Source organism: Lactuca sativa, chromosome 8, assembly GCF_002870075.4.
Source record: "Lactuca sativa cultivar Salinas chromosome 8, Lsat_Salinas_v11, whole genome shotgun sequence".
NCBI lineage: Eukaryota > Viridiplantae > Streptophyta > Magnoliopsida > Asterales > Asteraceae > Lactuca > Lactuca sativa.
In genome coordinates this window covers 205145778-205159205 of record NC_056630.2, presented here as the reverse complement: position 1 = coordinate 205159205, position 13428 = coordinate 205145778, and the positions used below count along the sequence as shown (strand labels likewise).

At 36.7% G+C, this 13428-nt stretch overlaps 1 protein-coding gene across 1 annotated transcript; it reads left to right on the top strand.

Moving 5' to 3' along the window:
- The first annotated feature begins 8561 nt into the window (after positions 1–8561).
- LOC111919296 (putative late blight resistance protein homolog R1A-3) lies at positions 8562–11591 on the top strand. The gene has a single exon (XM_023914902.3). It carries the CDS (start codon positions 8660–8662, stop codon positions 11300–11302), a length of 2643 nt encoding a protein of 880 aa, XP_023770670.1. The 5' UTR covers positions 8562–8659; the 3' UTR covers positions 11303–11591.
- Positions 11592–13428: the final 1837 nt, after the last annotated feature.

Below are 13428 nucleotides of genomic sequence, written 5' to 3'. Positions count from 1 at the left end.
CAGCTCGTCGAGTCGAATGATGATGGGCATGAACTCGGCGAGTTGGATGAAGATTTCCTTGTGCTCGGTGAGTCTGTTCTTGGACTCGGCGAGTCAGGTCGCGTAGCCCCAAACCCTTCGAGTTGAGATTTGAATCAGTGCGTCGGGTGGAGACTCAGCGAGTTGGATAGGTTAGGACTCGGAAATCGTTGGACTCAGCGAGTCATGGACTGACTCGGCGAGTGTTGTCGCGAATGGAAGAACCCTGAGTATATGAACTCGGCGAGTCAGTATGTGGACTCGGCGAGTAGGGTTGACCTGTAAAGGTTGACTTTGACCAGGACTTTGTCATTGGCAAGAGTTAACTTAGTTGACCTTGGAGGTCAGTTAGACTAAGTGATATGTTGATATTGGTAGCTCGGGGAGCTAGTGGAGCAGCAGTTCGGAGTCAGTGGTTAGGTAGCGGTCAAAAGGATTAGCAGCAGCAGTTCAGCAGTATCAGGTGAGTTTCCCTTTGTGTGACTGGGTCTACGGCCACAATGTCGGCCCATGTATATATGAGTAGAAGACCCGGGGGTTAGCCCTAGGCATCGTATGCTAGTATGTTGTTCAGGATGAGGTCCAATGTTAGCGGGTGGGTGCCCAAGGAATGGTTTATGTGATAGTTTATACTTGTTGTCTGTGTGATACTTGTATGTGTCTGGTAGGGTGGTGAGTGTGGGCGAGGTCCCGTACCTCACCAATAGCAGAGTGTAGATGGTGTTCCACATCTCATTAGCAGCAGATCAGGGGCGAGGCCCAAGTTAGGGAAAGAGTGAGTGCGGGCTGGGCCCGTATCTCACTATCAGTAGGAGCATGGACGGGGCTCCATGGCTCATCAGTAGAGTTCGGTTGTTAGGACCGGAGGGTAGTCAGGCACCTCAGATACGTCTGACAGTATGTGATGTTATGTTTATGTGCTAGCATGATATGATGTTATGTGATAGTGGTAGTAGGGGGTGAAATAGTCCCCACTTACCGGTCGACAGGACCGAAGGGGTAGGTCAGCACCCAGATATGCTAGGTAGTATATGGCTTATGTGTTTATGCTATGCTTTTATGTGGTGGGGTTAGGGGTGAAATAGTCCCCGGTTACCAGCTGAAAGATACCGAAGGGGAGGCCAGCACCCAGATATGCTAGGCAGTATCCGGTCGAGAGGACCGAAGGGGAGCCAGCACCCAGATATGCTAGGGAGTATCCGGTCGAGAGGACCGAAGGGGAGCCAGCACCCAGATATGCTAGGCATTATCCGGTCGAGAGGACCGAAGGGGTAGGTCGGGCACCCAGATATGCCTGACAGTATATGTATGTTATATGATTGTATGGTATGATGGGGGAACTCACTAAGCTTCGTGCTTACGGTTTTCAGTTTTGGTTTCAGGTACTTCCGGTAGCGGATGATGCAGCTCGGGATGATCGCATGGCACACACCATATTTTAGACAGCCTGGGACGTAGTACTCTGATAATGAACATGTGTTTTGAAAACTATTACTTTGATTATGCTTTCAATCGACGATTTTACATTAAGTAATATTTTATTAAATGAAATTTTTAGTCTTGAATTTTGGGACGTTACAACCACAAAGGATGAGAACCGCTTATATGTGACTTTCACCGATGATTATAGTAGATATGGGTATATTAACTTAATCAAGCACAAGTCAGAAACGTTTGAAAAGTTCAAAGAATTCAAACATGAAGTGGAGAATCAATTAGGCAGGAAAATCAAGATGCTTCGATCCGATCGAGAAGGAGAGTACCTAAGTCTTGAATTCCACGACTATCTCAAGGAATGTGGAATAGTTTCGCAATTGACGCCACCTAGGACACCGCAGTTGAATGGTGTGCCAGAAAGGCGTAATCGAACCTTGCTAGACATGGTCTTTTCTATGATGAGTCGTGCTTCACTACCTATCTCATTCTGGGGGTATGCCTTAGAGACTACCGCCCATATCCTTAACCGAGTCCCTACAAAGAAGGTTGCCAAAACACCTCATGAGATGTGGACAGGTAAAGCTCCCTCGTTGGCACACATCAACGTTTGGGGTTGTGAAGTTTTCGTAAGACGAGAAACTCACGACAAGCTTGAACCTCGTAGTGAGTGATGTATTTTCATCGGCTATCTGCAGAAATCCTTGGATATCTCTTCTATAGACTGAGTGACAATGTTGTCTTCGTTGCGAGGAGAGGGGTTTTCTGAGAGCGAGAACTCATAAGCCAATGAGACAGTGGGAGGTAAATCGATATTGAAGAGGTTCAAGAGTCGAGCGATGAAGGAACCTCTAACGCTAGCGCTCAACCCGAGGAGGAAACTCCGGTTGAACCGATTGACTAATCCTTACCTCTTAGACGTTCCGAGAGAGTTAGAGTTCAACCCCAGTTGTATGGTTTTCATATTACTACCGAAGGGGACACGTATATTAGTGAAAGTACACTAGTAAATCTAAATGAGCCTAACAGCTATAAGGAAGCCATGGCAGGCCCGGAGTCTGCTAAATGGAAAGAGGCAATGGACAACGAGATTCAGTCCATGTATGAAAACCAAGTTTGGAATTTGGTTGACAATGTGCCCGGACGTAAGACGGTTGGGTGCAAATGGATCTTCAAGAAGAAGACTGACGTGGATGGGAATGTGCACACGTATAAGGCGCGATTGGTGGCGAAGGGCTTTACTCAAACTCCCGGAGTTGACTATGATGAGACCTTCTCACCAGTTGCTAAAATAAAATCTATTAGGGTGATGCTAGCTATTGCTGCATACCATGATTATGAGATATGCAGATGGATGTCAAGACCGCCTTCCTGAATGGGAAGTTGGCTGAGGATGTTTACATGGCTCAGCCAGAGGGTTTTGTCGATCCGAAGTGTCCCAATAGAGTGTGAAATCTTGAGAAGTCCATTTATGGACTTAAGCAAGCATCTCACAGATGGAATCTTTGCTTCGATGAGAAAGTCAAAGAGTTTGGATTTGTATGGAGTGAAGACGAATCATGTGTATATGTCAAAGCCAGTGCGAGTATAGTTAGCTTCCTCGTTTTGTATGTCGATGACATACTGATCATAGGAAACGACATCCCGACTTTGCAGGAGGTTAAATCCTGGCTCGGGAAGTGCTTCGCTATGAAGGACCTCGGAGAGGCTTCCTATATTTTGGGAATAAGGATAGTGAGAGAACGAAGTAAGAGACTAATAGGACTTAGTTAGAATACTTACTTGGATAAAGTACTAAAACGTTTTAGTATGCAAAACTCGAAGAAGGGAGAACTACCGATACAAAGTAATGCCAAGTTGAGTAAGACTCAAAGTCCGAGTACCGAAGCCGAAATAGCTGAGATGAGCCAAGTACCCTACGGTTCCGCAGTTGGCTCAATCATGTACGCTATGACTTGTACTCGCCCTGATGTGGCCTTTGCTTTGATCATGGTCAGTAGATATCAAGGGAACCCTGGCAGAGCTCATTGGATTGCGGTCAAGAATATACTTAAGTACCTTTGCTTTGATCATGGTCATAAAACGCATTATTGTGTATGATTTATTAGTAAATAATAAATGCATATAAGTCGAAGTTTATCTGTTACTTTTATCCTAAGAGGGTAAAAGCAATATCAGGGCTGCTCAATGATTTGATTTGACTTATGTGTCGGGCCCGGTCAGGACTGAATTGATGTGTTCAATTAAGTTCTATATCAAATGAATCTGAGATCGAGAAATCAAATAGGATAATAAATTCCATAAGATTGTCCGCATAATATCTAAACAGAGGACTGTATGATCCCTTATCTAAAGGACAGGATATTGATAAGATCAGAGTTGACAGCGTCTTTGAGAGCTATGATTGCTAATCGGATTGTGTTTGCATATATAGTTACTAGACTTATCCAAGTGGGAGACTGTTGGATTAGTGTGTAAGACTATAACTATATTTGGTAAGTACTTGACCCAGTTATGTATGGTCCTTTTGGGTTGCCTTCACCATAGCAACTTGACAGGATGATTTATATAGAGAGAAGAGATATTATTATAGTATTAGAAGAATAATATGATAAAGGAATAATAATATTATTCGATTGATATAAGTCATAAATTAATTAGGAATTAATTTGACGACTTAAAGAGATTAATTGAATAAAGGGGCATAAACTGTCAAATGTGTAATAGTTGTGTTTTGGGCTATGAATCCTTATGGATATGGGAAAGGACGATTTTAAGGATATGGATATCCTAGAAATCGTCCAAGGCCTTATCTAGAAGGATCTTTGGATTGCTTTGAGGCTAAGTTATCCAATTAGGGTTTAGGGTGAAACCCTAAGAGTTCATAGTATAAATAGATCCCTTGGGTGAGGGAAATTGACCACTCTATGATTAAGGAAACCCTAGGGCCGATTTCTCACTCTCCTCTCTCTCTCTCTCTCAAATCATCCTCTTGCTAGTAGGTGTTTGTAAGCCATTAAAGGAGTGACAGTTATGACTCTAAGCTCCAAGAAGAAGAAGTATCAAGCAAGCAACTCAAGGTATTCTTCTAGATCTGTTTTTTCATATGACATGAATTGTTTGTTTACACTAGATCCATGAATGAAAGTCTTGGATAAATGCATGTTCAATTAGAGAAACCTAGATCCAAGCAATTAGGGTTTTCATGTGCACATAGGAAAGTTCTTATGGCTCAAACCCATCAAGGATCACCATCACCAGGTCCTAGGCCAGAAAGGATGTAGCCTATGACCTCTTCATCTATCATAGGATGTCCGATATTGGCCATAGTATTCGCTAATCTTGTCATATTTTGTTAGTATTCTGAGGTACTCATATCACCCTTTTTATGTAGTTGAGAGTTGTGTACTTTTCTGGATAGAATTATGTTTTATGTTGAGAAGAGAACATAGTGTGAAGGGATGTCCAGAGTTGGATCAAAATATCAATATAGCGGGTGATTTGGGTTAATACGCCCTCCGTCATTGAAGATAGAAACCCATCGATAATGGCCTGATCTTGAACAGAACAGGTTTCGTATTATGGGTTTGGAGCTTCTCTGGCATCATTTCCTGTTCCAACAGTTACTTTTGCAGCAGGAGCTGCAATGGTACCGTCAAGATACCCATAGAGTTGAATAGTCGGTAGAATGGGGATAAGTTGGGCTTTTCACTTCAAAAAGTTTGTGCGGGTTAGCTTGCCTATGATTGCAGTGGCCAGATTGGATGAATTAACAAAAGAGGGTGCCATGGAGATGCGATTTAAAATAGGAATGATCAGAACACCAACAGGAAGAAGACAGAGAGGGTGGGAAGTGGAACCCTAGAAAGATAGGGCTCTGATACCAAGTTAAACAAAATATTTGCCACATAAAACCCATATGTATCATTAATATATATATATATATATATATATATATATATATATATATATATATATATATATATATATATATATATAGGCTTAGGTTATTCTATTCACACTAAGTATTGTATTCACGCTAATTATTGTATTTATATTCTATGCTATGAGAATTATTAAAAAAATAAGTTGCTTAGCAATACGAATACGTTAAACCTAACAAAATATCGTCATTTTCATGCATTCTTGCTAATTATTATTTATTTTTGTTCTCACACATCGTTTTTCATTCTGACGGAATACAGCCCAAAAAAACATTTTGACAACATTCTGATAGAAATGAGAATAATAATAATAAGTGTATAATAACCTTATAAACGATTTAATCTATGAAAAATTGTGTTAATGACACTACTTATGTAAGATTGAATGTATTTATATTATCAAACAATATATTTTCTTTATTATTTTCATTGTATACGAAAAATATACAATAATTAGTTAGAATACTTGAACCTAGCTCTCTCTCCCTCTCTCTCTCTCTCTCTCTCTCTCTCTCTCTCTCTATATATATATATATATATATATATATATATATATATATATATATATATATATATATATATATATATATATATATATATATATATATATACTTGATAAGGTTACATTCAATTGTTATTATCTATATAACAAACTTATAATTCAAACTATTCTACATTATCTTCTATCTTTCGTTTTACATTGACACTGCCGCCAAGTAATGCCTAATGTTATTTAGAACCTTGTTATCATCTAAACATTAATCTAGCATTTTTAGAAGCAAATATATCAATTACAACTTCATAATCAATATGTTTAATCAAATTAAAATCCAAAGTGTTTAATCTCTCATAAGGCATGGTAGATTTTCAAACAATATTTTAAAATGTTAGTTTTGAAGAGTTTTCTTCCACTAATTCAACTATAATCGAAACAATGAACAATATTCTTTATGCTATATAAAAAAACTAGATAATTGTTTTCCTAAAAGATTTAGTATTTTCTTAGTTATGTTAGGTTCAATTTGTAATTTTTTGTAGTAAATCCAATTTGTTGAATAAATCATCACCATTGATGTTTAAGATATGACCATTTTGTAACATATTTTCAAAAAAAAAGTTATAACTTGTCTTTAGTCACATATTCAGTTACGTTAATTTTTATGTTGTGAATGATTGTTGTGTGAATGTTCATATACTTATTCAGATACTCTCAGTAGTCTTTAAAAGTAAATAAGTGTTCCGACACTACTCATTAACTCATCAATTCGTTGACACATCAATATGTATAGTTTCAAATTGTAGTTGTATGCTTAGATTAATTACTTTAGTTGGTATATAAATACCATATAACAATTCTAGTGATAAAGTCGTTGGAGGGCAGCAACATCATTGGAAAAGGCTGAGTCGAAAAAGAGATATGAAGAAGAAGAGGTTAGTTGGGGATAAGTCATAAGGTTCGCCATAAGGTTCGGAGACAGGACCATCCGAGGATGAGGCAGAAGTAGACAAGGCAGTGGAAGAAGCAGGTGAAAGAGCTATTGTTTGGTGCCAACATTGGTTTTATATTTAGAAGGAAAAAGAAGAAAGAGAAAAATATGAAGCATAAAGAATGCACATCCGATGAATATTAGCAGTGGTCGTCGAAGGTGGAGGGCGGCAGTTAGGGACAATCTAGAATAGAAAACTACATAGTTCACTTATTTTTCTATAGAAAATTTTCTATACAAAATCAAAAAATTTATGGAATAGGAAGGGCTAAAATTATTTAAGATACATCACTAAATAAACTATAAAATTTGGTGGGTCATTGGACCCACCTTACTTATACATAGCCTCCCCCTTGGCGGCGGTTGGGGATTATAGTCACCAATAAGGTTTTAATCTAAAGCTATATCATTTTAAGTTATAAAATGTTAATGACTCAAATGACAATGGGTATTAGCCTAACCTTAATAACTAAATCCTATTAGGTAGGGCTGTAAACGAACTGGACGTTCAACAAACTATTTGTGAACCATTCGGCAGAAGTTCGTTTATGTTCATTTATTTAATAAATAAATAAACATGAACACAAATTCTCGTTTGTTTAATTAAACAAACGAACATGAACAATTGTCTCGTTCGTTCAATTATGTTTGTGAACATTCGTTTATGTTGTTTATTTACGTTTATTTATGTTCATTTATATAAGTTCCTTTTATCTTCATATATGTTTAATTGTGTTTGATTACATTACTATATTATATGTTCATTTATTTTCATAAATATGTTTGTTTATCTTTTTTCGTTTATGTTCGTTTGTTTATATTCGGTTAGCATGTCCACGAGCATAAACGAACGAACATGAACAATATAATTTATTAAATGAACGAACATAACAAGAAAACTCGTTCGTTTAACTGTTCGTGTTCGTTTATTTGTTCAGTTAACTTAAACGAACGAACATGAATAAGCCCCGTTCGTATTCGTTTAATTCGTTTATATCCCTACTAATAGGTATTAGCTAGCCTAACCACTAACTTCTTAAATGTCATTCAATAGAACAAAATAAAAAATCTTTCGAAGCATCATCAAAATTAACAATAATACCGTTCAATAAATAATAGTTTCTACCTCCCTCAAAATTAGTTGATTATTAGTTTTGATTTGTAAAAGTAGAAATAATCGATTTAACAATTGTTGGATGAAGATACGAATGTCACTTTGAAATATCCACCGGATGTGCATATGAACTCAAATATCCAATGAAACTAACAGTATATGGGTATAGAATATGCCCATCCGATACTTTTAACGTCCATTTACACCTAAACCAAAGTCAACATTTATACATTATTGTAACAATTAAGTTTAACTTCCTGAGAAAGAAAAGTATGCATGCAAACTCAACATCAAACAAGGAGTTACCAAGAAAGATCCATGTTTTGATTGTTCTTGTCTTCACCTCATTGTGAAGACTCCACCTGGATTATTAAAACATTGTGTAAACATCGTCTAATGTGAATTAAAATATAGCTAAGAGTTAGAATACTTTTATTAGTCTATTTTCTGACTCAAACCAACATCAGCTTATTCGCGAATCTGTTAATCGTCAATTCGAAAAATAAAAAACCATTATCTTCTAAATAGACTAATTTAATTCTAACAAGTCCCCATCAATAAGATTTTAGACGACAAGGATCTCGTTTAAAATCATTACTTTTGAGTAATTTAGAACTTAAGAATTGTGTTTAGAGAGAGAAAGAAATAAAGAACAACATAAGATGGCAAACACCGGTCTAGAATTACTAATGGAGAGCTTGAAGCAGCTAATATACTGTGACCACAACCCATCGATCAATGAGAACCCATTTGTTCAGGACAAGAGGTCACAGATCCAGTCTTTGTATGAGGAACTTGAGTCCCTGAGAAACTTTGTTATTGATATGGAGGTCACAAAAGAACCCCTTGAGATCGAAAAGGCGAGAAACTTGAAGAGAAGGCTCAAAGATGTGGTAGATGATGCTGAGGACATTGTCGATCTATTCCTCACCAGTGCTATCATCAGAAACAATGCAAGCATGACGATTTGTGTAGCTGACAACTGTGATCTCTCCCCAAACCTTGATAGTGCTATACAAGAGATCAAGTCAATTAAGAGAGAGATTATGGATACGAAGATGCAGTCTCATCCAACTCAAGGCCTGCATCCGGCTTCTGCTAGAACTTCGCCTACCAGAAATTCATCTAGTGAAGTCCTAAAGGAAGAAATCATTGTGGGTCTTGAAGACGACTCAATGGTTTTACTCGACAGACTTACAGGAAATCGAAAGCAATTAGATGTCTTGTCCATTGTTGGTATGGGTGGACTAGGTAAGACTACATTGGCAACAAAAGTATTCAACCATCGGTATATTGTCTATCATTTCCATGTTCGTGCATGGGTTACAGTCTCTCAAGCATATGATAAAAAGGATCTGTTAATTTCCCTTTTAACATCCATTGGTAAGCTAGAGCCAGAAGATCTTGATAAGTTGAAGGATCATAAAATCTCAGAATTGCTGTACAAGAGCTTGAAAGGGAAGAGATATCTAATTGTTATTGACGATGTATGGAGTGCAAAGGCGTGGGATGATTTGAAACTTTACTTCCCAAATGACAACACCGGGAGTAGAATTCTGCTAACCACTCGCCTCTCAGAAATAGCTTTTTACGCAAAACCAGATGGCTTCACACACCACCTACAATTTCTGACCGAAGAGGAGAGTTGGGAGCTATTGTGCAAGAAAGTGTTTCTGGAAGAGGGTTGTCCCGAAAGATTGATCAAGTCTGGAATTAAAATTGCCAAGAAATGTCAGGGATTACCATTAGCAGTAGTTGTGATAGCGGGATTGTTAGTAAAGGGAGAGAAGAGCGTAGACTTGTGGGAAAAAGTTGCTGAAAGTGTAACTTCATACATTGTTGGGGATCCGAATGGATACTTGGACACATTGGCTTTGAGTTACGACCATTTACCTAGGCATTTACGAGATTGTTTTCTCTATGTAGGGGGTTTCCCAGAGGACTATAAAATCCCAGTGCGAAGGTTAATCTGGTTATGGGTGGCTGAGGGATTTATACATGAAGATAGCCCAAAACTCATGGAAGAAGTGGCTGAAGATTACTTGATGGATTTAATAGATAGAAGTCTACTGATTGTTGCAAAAAGAAGGTCCAATGGTGGGGTCAAGGCTTGTCGTATCCATGATCTACTGAGGGAGCTATGTTTGAAAAAAGCTACAGAAGAGAATTTCTTCTCAAGGTCAGGTTACCTTTCGTCATCTAAGTTTATTTCATGTAAAGATAAGCAACGGCGTTTATTTGCGGACTCTAAGTTTTTATCTAAGATTTCTTCTGACAATTCTGCCCCACATGTTCGCTCGTTTTTGTGCTTTAACAAGGAATGGTACTTCAGTTTAGGAGATGAAAGGTGTTTCCATCCCTTTCTACTTATCAGAATACTTGATCTACAAACTATTCACACATCCACAGTTCCTCTTGCGTTAGAATTTCTAGTTCATCTTAGGCACTTAGCTCTTTGGTCTGAGGTCACAAAGCTCCCCTCCGCAGTGTGTGATTTGTGGAAACTTCAAACTCTCATTCTTAAAGAAAATTACTCTGGTTTCATGAACTTACCTGAAAACATTGCAAAGATGATTAGTTTGAGGCATTTGTGGATTGAAATGATCATTTCTATTCCTGATATTCACAACCCAACCAAATCTGATGTGTTTTCCAACTTGCAAACTCTTTCCATGGTAAGATTAGATGGTAGAGCTGAAAGTTTGTTGAAAAGGATTCCAAATATCAGAAAGCTTGGTTGTGCTGTTTATGGGGATCAAAAAGATGACTCATTCCCGAATTTTGCCTTACTAGATCATCTTGAAACATTGAAGGTGATCCAGCCGGAAGTTCTGCAGGTGGAATCACTGTTGTCAAATAAATACTTTAGTTTCCCGGTAACTTTGAAAAAACTTACTCTATCAGGATGTCGTCTTCCTTGGTTTTGTATGTCAAATATTCAATTGTTGCCTAACCTTGAAGTTCTCAAATTGCTAAACTATGCTTTTGAAGGACCCTCGTGGGACACAGGTGAGGGGCAGTTTCGCCAACTAAAGTTCTTGAAATTTCAGAATCTGGATGTTCATCAATGGGACGCTTATAGCTGCAACTTCCCCTGCCTTAAAAGATTGGTGTTGCTAGAATGCTACTATCTTAAGGGTATTCCAGAGAATATAGGAGACATCCCCACGCTTGAGATGATTGATATTGATAAACGGAACCACACTGTCGTCAAATCTGCTAATAGAATACTGGAAAAGCAGCATGAAATGGGAAATTATGAGTTGAAGATCAATGTGATAGGTTTTTTGACATCAATAAGATGATTTCTACTGTTCTGGATAGGCAGCAAGAAAGTATGTAAATACTTGTATTTTTTTTATTATGTTGTGTTCTGTAAATGAAAAAAATGGGGAAGAAGATTAACACTCAAATGTAAACTAGAATGCGGTCCTTACTCCTTATTGAATAAGTGACAATGGTGAGTTTCAATACCCAAAGTACTATTAGTGTAAATTATTATTTGTATTGTTTGTATCTCAACCCATTATAGAGTAGCCCAATGCTAGCCAATTGTATTGTACATGTAATTATACTAATTGAGAAAATATATTAAACCCTAATATGGTCGCAGAGCTGTAAAGGGCTCCCACCAAAAATTCATCCCGCTCTATCGACACGGTGTCGACCTAATCATCCCGTCCCCTGGCCGACACACACACACATATTTAGGGGTGTTTGACATTATCCAAATTTTTGTGTGTCTAATTTTTTGGATTCTGACTTGGATAGTAATTCTATAAATTTTCCATTTTTTCGGTTTATTGGGTGTTTATTTAAGATTTTTTAAAGGTCATTTTGTACAAACACCAAAGAACTCAGAAGAAAACTTCCACATCACTAACTCAAATCATCACCCAATGTGCTCCTAAGTCATCCTTTGCTTCTATTCTTGTTTGTACTTCCTCTTCTTCCCTCGCTGTAACCAAGGCTCATGTCGAACCAATCTTTCCTAATATTATGCTCCTAAACAACCATCTACTTTCAATGGGGCTCCAGGCGCAACAATGCCTATTATGATTTAATGTTACATGGACAAAATATTTGGTTATTCCAATAAATTTTGAAGTTTATGTTAGAATAGGTGTCCGAAGGCATAACTGACCGGTCAAAATGAAATCTAAATTTGTATAACTTAATGCAATAAAAATAAAGTCATTTATGGTTGCCCTTAAAATCCAGAAATAGCTAAAATGACTTTATGAAGGAGATAAAATGATTTGTTAATTTGTTATATGATTAATAAATTAATTAGAAAATAATTTGAATTAACTAATTATTAATCAGAATTAATTTGAAATTAATTTGAGAATAATTGAAATTAATTAAAGATACAAGGACTAAATTGTAATTGTTCATAACCGAGCAAAAAAAGGCAATTTTGGAATTATCCATGGTATGTACGATTTTAAGGTTTCCGGAAGCCTCCTAGAGCTGATAAGGATACCTTACCTTGAATAAATAAAATCTAATTATCTTATTATTAAAATCAGGATTTATCCTAATGATTTCATAGCTATAAATGAGACTCATTGGGCATCAAATTTCATGGTTCTTACTTCCCACAAGGTGGAAAACAAATTTTACAAGTCACATCCTCTCTCCTATTGATTTCTAGTATTTTTAGAGTTTTAGATGTGAATCATTAGAGACAACCATACTTTTAGTGTTGCCTTTCTGAAGGAGATCTGAAGATTTAAGAGTTTACATACGATCATAGCACTAAAGCTATGTAATTCAATCTATTGATTTTGATCTAGGCTAGGGTTTATGATAGTTTCAATATTATGTTGTTATAATGAGAAAAGACATAGATCTATAGGTTGCATGTGCTCGTAATTAGATTTTATGATGTTTCTATTGTGCAAAAAAGTTTAATGTAACCTAAAAAACTCATCAATGATATCAGAACCTAGGGTTCTTTTTATTATAAGTGTATAATTGAAACTGGAATCAAAATTGAAAAATCGAATAACTCTTATGTTCGTCGAGCGCGGCACACCCTTTGCCTGGTGTGCCTCCTTTTCTGCCAGATCCATATATACTTGCCTTTTTTCGTCTTTGAGGATAATTACTTGATAATTAATAGTTATCTTAAATCATAAACAATCTGAACTTTAATTATGTAATGAGATATATCCAAATTTGAAAATAAAGGAAGATAAATATTGAATTAATATTTAAGTTAATAGTTTAATTAAGATAATTATAATCCATAAAATATTATTAATCTAAATATTTGAATATTTAAATTAATTAAATAGATTCAAACCTTGTAAGTTTGAAATGTTTAAAATACACATTTATATATTATAAGAGTTTATAATAATATACGTATGAGATTAATAATTTTAGTCAAACAAAGACTAGGCATCATTCATAAAACTATATA